The sequence below is a fragment of the Oryzias latipes genome, chromosome 13, assembly GCF_053564925.1.
Source record: "Oryzias latipes strain Hd-rR chromosome 13, Olatipes_Hd-rR_3.1".
Lineage (NCBI taxonomy): Eukaryota > Metazoa > Chordata > Actinopteri > Beloniformes > Adrianichthyidae > Oryzias > Oryzias latipes.
In genome coordinates this window covers 16,577,584-16,590,245 of record NC_136249.1, presented here as the reverse complement: position 1 = coordinate 16,590,245, position 12,662 = coordinate 16,577,584, and the positions used below count along the sequence as shown (strand labels likewise).

At 41.3% G+C, this 12,662-nt stretch overlaps 1 protein-coding gene across 9 annotated transcripts in view; it reads right to left on the bottom strand.

Annotated features, from left to right (window-relative positions):
- The window catches only part of lrrc75a (leucine rich repeat containing 75A), a 49,387-nt gene extending 36,951 nt beyond the window's left edge, over positions 1-12,436 (bottom strand). For 2 of the 9 annotated variants that reach the window (XR_013659622.1, XM_078956518.1), the window contains exon 1: positions 10,958-11,948. Coding sequence is in view for 7 of the 9 variants with exons in the window: in XM_078956518.1 (XP_078812644.1) it covers positions 10,958-11,209 (252 nt within the window). In the remaining 2 variants the exon portion in view is untranslated. Of the gene's footprint in view, positions 1-10,957 lie in introns of all 9 variants that reach the window. The other 7 variants (XM_078956516.1, XM_078956517.1, XM_078956521.1 and 4 more) reach the window with 6 other exon arrangements.
- Positions 12,437-12,662: the final 226 nt, after the last annotated feature.

Genomic DNA, 12,662 nt, shown 5'->3' with positions numbered 1-12,662 from the left:
CAGTGGGAGTCATTCGTTCAGGGGGATGATAGCTTAACAACCATCCTGCTTTCTTCCATCTCCTTCAGTGAGCTGGGCTTTTTTGACCAGCTTCTCCAGTCTGCTGAAAGCATCCAACACGGAAGAACCTATAAAGCTGGATGAAGCTAGCAAATATTGAAGGTGTTTTACAGTATGGAGCCTGGATGTGGTCGTGTTATCCAAAAGCTTTTTAGATATTAAGCTTATAAACCAACAATTAACTAATGGAACATTTTAAATTATTCATTTTAACAAATGGAAAAACTTCAAGTATACTACTAGAGTCACATGCACCCATGCATGGTTGACCTGCACAGCTGCATCTTAAGGGGAGCCCAGGTGTGTCTTTCAGTTTCCTTGTGGCCCGTAAGACTACCCCAAGTGACGTCATGAAAATGGAACATACCATTGTCATGTATGTGGTGAGTATATTGTGAATTATTTCTTAGGCTAATGGAAGTTATATGCATTTATGATGTACAGGTGATGCTGGCGACATTGTCCTTACGCATCACTCTAGTCCTTAAGGTGCGAATACTGGCTCTTTATTGACTGCATGTCAATGTTGCATGCATGGGGTGTGCACTTCATATGCAAGTGCCCATAGGATGTCTTCATAAACTACCCGGTACACTCTGATTGTCTAGTTCACTACAACCTGTCGCCTGCAGCATGTGGAAAAAAATGTACATGAGCATTTTCTCTCTATGGGTTCACTGAGCGGTCTACAAGCTTGATTTACAGTGCAGGTCACCTGCAGGTTGCCTGATGATGCAAAATTGTTGAGCAAAAACATAATACTGCCATACTATAGAGGTTTAAAAATGTAAAGTTGATGATGAGAAGCATGAAAGGTCAGCAGGAAAGTGCTCATTTCAGGGCTTTCTTTCAATTAGATGATGACAAATTATGATACTTGGTTCTGTTTTATTTATTTTTTTCGGTAAAGGTTAATTTATGTAGCAGCAAGTGGAGATGTGAATTATGCTTTTTCAACGATGGTTTCTGAATACAAACCACAGGAAACTCTGTTTATCCTATTTGTAGCGTCGGAGACCTGCATGATCAGTTACATGAAATTCACTTTTTCATGTTCAAAGAGCAGCTTTTTTAACATAAAATGAAATGATTCACACTTTAACAAAACCTATGAGGAGAGCAGCATCAGCTATGCACCTCCAGTCTCTGGAGACAGACATGTAGTCACTCAGCAATCGCTTTTAGCATAAGTAGTTTCCATAAACAGTTAGTATATTTGTTCTACCTGTGTTTCTTGTCATGTCTTTGCATTTTAAGTGAACCCTGCTGAGAAAAGGATGAACTGATATAGTGGTTGATATAAATTGTGTCTTTAGGAAAACAACAATGTGGTGCTTGCTGAAAAACACTCATTTTACCACTGGGACAAGTCACATCATATAAAAGCATCTGCCCTGCCAACAATGCAGTATTTTTACAAATGTGTTGTCTTAACAAGACCATTCCCTTATAATGATCTGGACTGTTGAGAGTGATTTAGGCAAACCACCAGAAACTGGAACAATTTTTTTCTGTAACAAGCTTGTTTGACCATCCTGCATTCAGGAACCATCGTTGGATAAACGTCAGAGCTGCTGTGTCTGCAGTGAACCATTTAACTGTTCCCCTGACATTAAAAAAAAAGGTCTGCTGCAACAACAGACAGTATTCAGGAGATCACTGAGGTTCCATGACCTAATAACTGTCTGTAGAAGCCGCGCCTCATTATACCAGCAGCTTTAAATGGATAACAAAGAGACACCAACAGGTTCCCTAGTCCAGAAGCAGCAGAAAAACAGACTCAGGGTTGTTCATCAGCAGCTGTCTTCTGTACGGTCTGGTAATGAAGGGGTTAAACTTTTGTTTCCAGCTGAATGAAGTCTGCTGTCATTACTGAATGTGTGTTCACAACATCTGGAAAAGAACAGAACTGTCTTCTCAGCTGGTCATGGACTCATGCAGAACAAAGAGATCTTGAATTCATGGTTCTGCATAAAACTGAACTAAATGGTTCAATGGATGTGGTAACATTTATACTTGTATACATTTTTTCTTTCATCAATTTAGATTTTTTAAATTATAACCACATTTATGTATAAATAGAATATAGTTTATTTTGTTAATTTGAGAAGGCACCAGACAGGCACATGGGAAATCAGGGTTCGATTCCCAGGAGACCGTAATGAGCAATTAACATAATCGGTGGGCAAGACCCTTCACGCTACTGTGGCTGCCAAGTGCCAACCTTATAACCCATGAGAGACGACAGCATCTCATGCCAACTCAGATGTCACCCATCTGAGTCAGGTGCTGTGGCACCCAGAGAACCAGAGAATCACTACCTCCATGTCAACGTCACTGTCATCTGTGTAGTAAAATGCCCCAAAACCCGTTTTAACTCTGCAGTCTGCACCTTGTATTCTATTATGTTTTATTATTTTTTTTACTTTTCTATCAGTATTTTTGCTAGCTACTACCATTGCATGCTTTGAGTCCCTCTCAATTACTTTAGCCGGCCACTGGAACAAGACGGAAATGAACGAGATGCAAGAACAAGATTCTGTTGAAACACTGCTACTCCAGTAATCCTAAACCCTGTTGTCTTTGTGAAACTTCTCTCAAATGTACTGAACTGTCAGAAGACTGGGGCTGCACGATATGAGGAAAACTTGCGATGTGCGATATAAGTGATCAATATTGCGATGACGATACAACTTGTAATAAACAAATAAATAGCACAAAAAACCATTTCCATTTGACTGCAACAGTTTAATTTATATAAAAGTTAAAATATTTTAAATTATACTCCAAATGACCCTCGTCTCTGATTCTCTCATGCCTGTCAGTGACCCCTGCCTGCATGACCCTGATTTAGCTTTGGACTTTTAGCTGAGCTCATAAACCTGCTGCATTTGGATCCAGCCGTCTGCCTGTTCTTGTGACATAAACATGTCCCCCAAAAAAACGACATTCTTTCAGTCTAATTCAAACCGACAATTAAAAGTTAAACAATATAAAAGTGTAAATAAAAAGCAGTTTTTAAGAAGTGGTTAAAAGAACAGGAGGGAGAAATATTAACTGGTAGCTTCTATTGCTGTTTTGAGAATAATACCTGAATAAACTGTAGTAAGGATGGATTAAATACTGTCATCCTATTTGGTAAATAATTAATCTTATGAGTGCTAACAAACCAAATTAATAAAAAAGAAAATCGCCCATGGTTCACTCCATTTTACACTTGATGTGTGATGTCATACAAGGAAAATGGTTTACTTCCTGCTCCAACCACATAAAGTCAATTCAATCACAATTTTTTCACAATACAGACGCACCATGTTGGAACTTCAGGGGGGGAGGGTTCACTCAGTCCAGTTCTCATATACAGATAATGGACAGAACACAGATGAAGTTTGATGTTATATTACACCCAATAATGCAAATGAAGATCAAACAAGTAAGAGCCTTTTGTTTACAGACTGAAGACAGGATGAACACAAGATATTCATTCAATGTTTTCTCACCTGTGTCCCACCTTTGCTCTCCTTTCTCAGGTGAGAAAAATCTGTTAGGAGGGGAGCAGCTGATGCACCATGGCAACACGTAACAGCCCCACACACAGTTTGTGAACAGGCGTGAGGAGACCGGAAACAACATTAGGACCACAACTTCAGACTCATCTTCACAGAGCCATACTTCTTTCAGGAGCCTCAGAGGTCCATTATTAATAACACCAAAGGGCTGAATCCTGGAACCCACAGCAGGAAACTGGAGTCCAGTGAGTCTGGATGATACCTAGAAGTCCAAAAAGGGAGAATTCCCCATCCACGATAGCACTATCATTGCATGGTACCATTTTGACAAAGAGAAGCAGCTTCCAGGAACCTTGTATATGAACTCATGGTCAGAAGATGTCATACTATAAGCAGGAGCCTGCTCAAACGGCTCACCAATCACTGGTTGGGAGAACAGTGAAGAATGTGGAACTGTCTGGTCGGGATCGTATTCTGGTTAAAAAAATAGCTGTTCATAAAGTGTCAGCACTAAGAGGTCTTTCAGAGTCTTTCAAGGAAAAGGTCAAACTCATGGAGACACCGATGAAGAAACCTTTAAAAACTGAAAAAAAGCCATCACAGATCCAGATCTGTCTCCTTTGAGTCAAACCTTTCCTGCTCCAGATTTCTTCACTGTGTGCAAAAGGGAAAAGAGGGGGGAGATGATGAGGAAGCAGCAACTCAAGCTCCTTCACTCTTCCTTTTTTAGTATTCCTTCGGTTTGTGGAGCTCAAATCTTATCTGAGCTTTTTCTCCTTAAGTCTCAGCCAAAGCATTTCCACCTTAAGCTCCTTAAAGTGAGGTGACTCATCAAATAACTTCCTCCCAGCTGAGCTAATTACTGAATGTGTGACAGGCAAACAGTCTCCTTTACAAAACCAAAAGTCTCCAAAATGCTTTAACACATCATTGATCAACAGCAGAAATATGCTGGTCTTTGATAAATCTCTTATAATTAAAGGTTGGTCAAGGAAGTTCTCATCAAACATCTTAGAAATATGAGGAACTGAGGAGCGCAAAAGTCAAGAATTCCCTCCAAGGCTGGACAACAGAGCTTTAGTAGTGAATGCAGGTCTGCATCAACTCCCATCACATTCCTCCCTTTACAAGCAAAGTCATGACTTTCAAAAGGTGTGTCCAAAGTTTTCACACTCACAGATAACAGACAACCCTGTAAAACAGCAGCTATAGATGAGATAGAGCAAGAAACTAGCAGAAGAGGGAATTTCCCACAGGAAACGCTGTGGTCAGATAAGTTAGTGCTTTAGAAATGATTTGGAAAAACTGATAGGAGATCTTTAGATCTGTAAAAAAAAGACTTTGCAGACGCTCAGATGCTATCGTGCCTTTGGGAAAGGAGCTCATTAATAATAAATGTTAAAACAATCCAGTAGAAATCTCAAATTTTTATGAATTAGAACGGGAACATCTGCACTTCCTCCAATAAAATGTACAGAGTGTTGAAAAAACAGTTTGTTTTATCACTGTGGCTGATGACCAACAATATCTGATGGACACTTTTCAGCCCAAACACGTGGAACTAGGCCTGCACAATATACCGCAAATTTATCGTTATCGCAATATCCAGCTCTGCAATATGCATATCGCGAAAGACGGCGAATATCGCAATAAATCGCAAACCCAAAATGTGTTAAAACAATCTTCTAGCAGCTTGAAGCATTTAACACATCAAATAAATCCCTTTATGCTTTGACCAATCAGATGGACGCCTTCCCATTGTTGACCAATCAGATGGAGGCCTATTATGTTAACCCTGGTCCTGAAGAGCCTCAACCCTGCCTGTTTTCCAGCTCTCCTTAACCAGCTTGCTGTTGATTGGCTGACTCAAGTGATTTCACATCCTGATTGACTGAACACACCTGATTTTGGTTATCATTATCGAGCAGTCTAGGGAGAATTGGAAAACAGACAGGGTTGAGGCTCTTGAGGACCAGGGTTAGCCACCCTGACGTTTGTCCCCCATGTCGATGAGGGTCATTTGGAGTATAATTTTTAAACTGTTGCAATGAAATGGGAATTATGTTTTTGTTTATTTTTCTATTTGTTTATTTACCGCAAATTTATCGTTATCGCAATATTGATCACTAATATCGCATATCGCAAGTTTTCCTCATATCGTGCAGCCCTACGTGGAACTAAATCTCACAGAGCTTAATAAAGCCCAAATCACAGCCTCTATTAACCGCTTCGCACTGTGTCGCCAAATCAGATTCTACCATTTCATCCAGATCTACCCTTAGCAAAAAGTTATTGTTTTTATTAATTATACTTGAGTAAAAGAATTGCAAATGTGCTATGGACCATGTAGTGTACGTGTTGTGTAGAAAGTAAAGCAAGTGAATACTTCTTCAAACTAAATTGGAACATTTTAAGTTTACGATATATAGATGGTATGTAAAAAGTAAAGTATACTGCCTCACTTTTAGTATAAACTGAGTACTCTTGTAGTACACTTAAAATAAACTACTTTTTGCTAAAGGTCCACTTAATTCAGCATCACCTTCAATGGAAAAAACACTGATTAATATTTTTTTACGTCATTGGAAAAAAATTAAACATGACGGAGTTAAAGGAGAAGGATGACACAAAAATATTCAGTAACAATTATTGTAAATACAATGTAACCCGGCCCAGACTCGGTCCACTAAGCTACAGTAATTTCTAGACTCCTGACCCCTACTCCTTCGCTTCCATCCAGTCTCCTCCAGCTTTTGATGACACTGCTGTAATCATCCCAATGCCCGCTCTGCTCCTTACTGTGACACGTTCATCACAAACATCCGTCACCTCCCTGCTTATCTTTTCAATTCTCCCTCTGCAGACCTGCATGATAAGTGGCCTCCTTTTGGACAGATGTGACACAGAGCTTCCTCTCATGTGCAGAATCTGCCAGATAAGGAGGCCAGATACCATTCATCCTCCAAGGGTTGACCTGTGTGAGTGTTGCCAGCTGGAAAAACAATGTGTAATGAAAAGAGAGGCATAATCTGCACTTTTTTTAAAAACTAAAAATATAATCTTAACTCACAAAAATGTAACTGAAAAAGAATAGCAGATCCAGTGAATCAAAGAAACGTTGGACCAGAGTTCTGTTAAAAAGAAAATGTTTTTGTCTTTGTAATGTATCTCTGTGAAAGTCGTTTGAACTCCTAAAAATGGTTTCAAACTGAAATACAAAGGCCAATAGGTCAAGAAGTTCTTTGGCTCATAGGAGATTCCAGGTTCCTGCCAGACATGAAAAACTCAAGAAGTCTGATCTGGATTTTACCATGAAGGAGCAGCAATCTGCACACACGGACAGTAGACGTCATTCCATTGAAACATCTTATTGACGTCATTCCGGATCTATCCAACCTCAGCCTTGACACTTCTATCCTGACACTCACTAAACCCAACCCTCTTAAAGTTTCAACATCTGCTCTGCCCCCCTCCCCACTTTGAGGCCTTCCATACTCTAAGAGGAATCTGAGGAGACATTTTTTAAACTACGTCATTTGTTCCTCTCAGCTCCGGTTTTACAGTTCCCACAGTTTGTGTGGCACACCATACTCGAGCAGGACTTTTTGTGTTCCCATGGATTTGATTGGTCAGAAGTTTTCTCAGGTTAATGCAGAGGGAAGAGCTTGTGAATGCGTGTCATTTCAATACAACAACAACCTGCAGAAAGCGCCTTTCCGTCTCCATACACTGTTGAATGTCTGTTGAACCAAGACATTGGAATTAGGGCTGTGAATTGTTACTTTGACGGCAATCTGATTCATGAATCAAGATCGTGTTACACTAAAAGGTTTTTTATGTCAACAACCTGGTTAACTTCAGCCGTAACCAAAACATCAACAGCCCTGTTGCTTTGGATCACTTGACAACAAATCCAAAACATCTTCTCAAAGGTAGATAGACGACAAGAAGACACTTTCCAGTTCGGCTTCTCTCCCATTCTAGCAGACATTGTATGACATCAAATTTGATTACAGAATTTTCACAACATTTTTGGTTTCATTTTTATTATAATATACTATTTATAATATATTTTTTATACTATTAACACGTTTGAATTACATTTCAATAACATTAACAATTAGTTGCCAGTAGGCTGCTAGAAGTTAGAAGCTGGGGAAATTATGGTGCACTGGGGTTCTGTCCTCTATTCTCATCTACTTCTCCTATCCTCTAGTCTTGATTCTTGATTTATTCATCATTTAGTTCTCCATGCCTCTGTTTGGTGCAGTGCAATTCATGCATTGTCCCTGTTTTCTATTCCCCTCTGGGAGAGTGGGAGTAATTCCAGATTCCAGTTGGCTCGTCTGTGCTTCTGTACCTGACTGTGGACCTTGCTCCGCACCTTGCCTCTGGCTCGTGTCACGTCCCCGGTTCTATCTGGATGAAGCCCACCTGCTACAGCTACACTATTCAAACATGTAGTTGTAGAGTTAGATAAGCTAATTGTCTTTAACAGTCCTGGCACATCGCCTGTCCGTCCTGGGAGACGATCCCTCCTTCATGTGGGCATCCCTGAGGTTTCTTCTTTTTTTTCCTGGAATCGTGTTTTTTTTCCTTACCGAGAAGGAGTGTCTAAGGGCAAAAATGCCCAGCTTAGTCTGTTTAGTTTAGCAATCAACTATTGTATTTTATAACTGATATTTATGTTTTGTACAATTACTTGTGTGAAGCCCATTGACACCACTGTGTTGTAATATTGGGCTATGTAAATAAAAGTGAATTGAATGTACTTAAGGTGGCAGTAACTGATTTGGTTCGTTTAGTTTATATACTTAAAATTCAACAATATTCTGTCATTTTAGAGCCATCATTACATTATCTGGAGATTATCTTTATTATACTGCACTATATTCATAAAGATTGGGAACCAGCAATCTTGAAGGTCACAAATGCTGATACTACATTATATACCACAGTTACCCCACAGGTGATTGTCCCCCTTTTCTGCTTTTTGATGACTTTAGAAGTATGAAAATATTTAGTTCAAAGGTCTTTATTTGCTCCTGATAAAAGACAGGAGTTCAGAATGGTGGAGAATAAAGACGACTTCAGTGAAGTCAGGTGTCCATCACACCATCTCCATGTTTGATGGATTTATATCCACATTTCAAAAGCAATAAGACCTACTACAGGGCAAGGCTGGACGTCTTTCCTTTAGTAGACTACACATAGTAATGGTGAACACATTAAATCTGTTCAACCGAAATGAGCAACCAGAAAAAAGACAAGCCACAAGCCTGGATCATTTCCAGTTATATCAGTAAAGGTTGTTCTCCTTCTTCCCTTCTCCCAATTATTTAAAAGTCCAACAGCTGCTGGAGAGAACACAGTAGTTTACTTTGTTACCAGCAACTCTTTTCCTGCTTATGATCCCGTGATAATGACATGAAAAACAGGGTGAGTAAAGCTGTGACTCAGAAGAACTGATGCAGATGTGAATGTGAGCAGCGTCTCTGCTCATGTGCCTCAGAAAAGTCTGGGTGGATGAGCAGATGGCCAAACTGCCCCTGACCTCAACAGAGCGTGAGGTCAGGGGCAGTTTCTGAGTGTAAAAGCTCCAATCTGCTCTGTACCTGTGATGATCTGCCCTGGGGGGTGATGAATGCAATGTTTTTTGTTCATAGCATTTAACAAACACAACACAGAGGAGAATAAATGGGAGGGGGACAGGTGAAAACAGGATGCTACTTAAGCGCAAATCCAATGATGGGCCACTTTCCTTTTTCCCTTAAATCTCTAACAACAACCAGAAGTTACTTCCTGTTTCTTGAGCTACAAGTCTATGGCTCTATTTTTCTACTGCTACTGCTGAGAACAGCGGAGGCATTCGATTGCTGACTGCAGACTTCATTCCTAATGAGAGCCGTCTGGGACTAAGCAGGTGGGGAAATAAAGCCTTATGCTGCATTACCAAACGCAATTCTCGTGTCAGAATTCATAAACAAAATGCTCCAGACGCGTGGGAGGACCTACAACCTCATTGCAACATTGAAAAGTCTGTATATCTCATTTACAGTCAATGCATGGAAGACACTGATGATGTTGAGAGATCAAGTATATTTATTTAAAGAGCTCTACAAAGATGTCGGTAATCAATCCAACTGATAGCATCAACATGGGCCAAAGCGGAGTCGCTGATTGGATGACGCACTCCTACTTCTTTGCCAAAGTTCAGATTTTTGAACTCTTGAGCCACCGCGCAAAACAAGCTGCTGCTAGACCACCGTGCCCCACGCTCAGTGTTGTAGGACCTCTGATCGCATCCGTACATTGACTTAACATTGAAAGTGGACGCTCCTGATGCATCAGTATGAACGCAGTACGCAGATGTACTCGCAAGAACAGTAGCACCCGTACGCTTCCAACCAAATGGTCAATTCATTCACCTCTTTTGTTTTGTTTGCGATATTGATGTTTGGGCCACATGCCGCCAGTAGGCTGTGATTGATCCAAGTCAATCTGAGTCTTCGCTTCAATTATAACCAATTGGGCAAATCACGAGTTAGCTTGTTGGAAGACCACACACCTTCCACTTAAAAATGGGCTACACCAAATTTGTCAAAGGTTTTGAAGGTTGGACGTGGGGGCCAGCAGGCTCCACTTACTTTTATTGAGGCATTTGATTGGTGAGTTTATAACTTGAATAACTCAAACTACAGAAAAAATATTATCAAGAACATGTTAAAAAAGGTAGCAGATCAAGAATGGCTATTCTGAGAAATAGAAGGACTGAGTAATAGCTGTTTATTTCTCTATAGAAGTCTATGGGATTTTGGCTTCTTACAATCTGATGGTACTTCCTGTTTGGAACTCCAGGGGGGAGTGGTCAACCAGTCCGGTTTTCATATACAGTCAATGGTTTAAAGTGGTGATTGCAAAGAGTTGTGGGATTGAATGACCCCTTTCTCCTACCAGATAGGATGGTGTATCCTCAGAAGAAGCCTCCATCTTTTTTATTTGCTAAACTGTCTTTTTCAATTGAATATTCAAGCACTTCTGGGTCATTTCAGAGAACATTCTTTCCTTTCAAGTAGTTAGACCCCTCACCTCAGACAGCAGAACTGATGAACATAAATGACCCCATCAAACATTTCCTAACTGAATGCACACAAATGGATGAACCCTAACTACGAGGAACTTGTTTTTTCTCCCAACAAATTCTGGGTTTATTTTAGAGTCCAGCCACCCTCACTGTCCTCCTGCTGTGGTTCATCTTCATCCTGAGGTGCTTCTACTCAAGGATCAACAGTGTATTAAAGAATACATAGCTGGAGCTGATGGGAGATGCTTAAGGAGGGGTTTACTGTACCTCAGCAACACAAAAACAGAAAAACGCTAGCAGCTACCTGTCGCAGCATCTTCAGCATCTCTGTGGCCTTGTCGTGTTTCCCCTGCTTGGCCATGAGCATCATCTCCTGGATCATTCCAATGCGACGCTGATAAGGAGGTGGTGGTGATCCCCCGCGGTTCAGGCGGTCTCCTGACCTCAGCATGAGGGAGGTCAACATGTCTCCGCGCTCCTTGGTGGGTGTCCTCCTCCAGCTGTGCTGAGGACTGGCTCCTCCAGGCTCCTGGCCTTTGGTCTGCTTGGCTCCCATGGTGATGGATCAGCGTGAACTCTGAAGTTTAGGATGTAGGTCCCACCCAGCAGTCATGCAGTGGCAGCTTTGATAGTTGCCTGCAGATACTTTGAACATCAACAGCTGATCACATCCTAAGAGTGTCTGATCAGTTTGGAGAAGGATGGAGCTATTAGAGCCATAGGAGTCCCCCCCTTCTGGTGGGAGATGTTCATCTAAAGTCCAACTTCTCTTCAATCTGGGCAGCTTGAAATTCCGGAAGATGCAGCTCAGGTTGGAAATAAGTCGCAGGGTCCCGCCTGCAGCATGGCCGCGCGCTCGGACGCAGCAAAGTCAGGCTGAAGGATGCGTGAAGTGAGCTTCTTCAGCGGGAACCGCGGCCCGCCGCAGCCTCCTATCCCGAACGCCACTTCGCCGCCAAAACAAACCTTAACTACGACAGTGAGAATCCCCTTGGTTCCCCTCTAACATGAAGCCCCCCCGTCCCGGGCTAGATGCACGCGCGCATTAAGTCGACAGATCTCAGCATGAGGCAGGGCATGGCAATGTTTACCCCCCTCATCACTCCACTCTGCCCCGTCCCTCGCGCCGCATACGCCCTTCTCTAAGATTGAATCCGGATCCGTTCAGCAGCGTGGGAGCATCACTACCTTCTTCCAGCGGAGGAGCAGGATAAGCTCCGGCAGGAGGGCCGACCGTGGCGGGGCTTCGCTAGAACTGAACTGGATCCTGTAGAAATGCCGTAGCGGGGGCGCGCGTGCGCCCGTGATGATGGGAGGAGAAGAGCACGCGCTCCCCGGGCTGGGGTTTTGTTCGCTTCACCTGAAATGTCACCAACATCCAGAGGAAAATATTCTGTTTTAGCAAACGACCACCGTTAACTTTAATGCCATTAATTCTGACAGTAAAATTTATCCTACCTTCAATCAAACACAACCTTCCAGCAACATCGGCCTACAATAACATTAAAAAATATATCTGCCACAAAAAGTGAAATTCACCAGATTACATTCAAGGAACTAGTAGAAGGTTTATTTCACGATGGAAAAAAACATATATCTCTTAAATAAGTCTGTTTTTCACTTTAAATCATATCAACATGAATATAAATAGGCTGTTTGAAACGTCCTTACAAAAGAAATGTGTCTTTAGTACATGTACACATTACAAATACCACATTTTTTACTGGTTTCTGCAGTAAGTTAGTTGTATTGAGTTGTCAAAAACTGCACCGCCACCTGCTGGAGGGCGTGTGGAATGCAACCATCACTGAGACATTTAATTTTTTGTATTTCAACCATTAACCCATAGAAACCAATTAGTTTCAAAACTTGTCTTTCAAAATAATGTTTTTGTGTTTTTACAGAAAAATTTATCTTCGGTGTTTATTAAGATAAATATTTTATCTGAGTAACTTATTTAGGAACTACAAACGCAAGCAAATTACAAGGCATTCGGCGATTGGAAACTG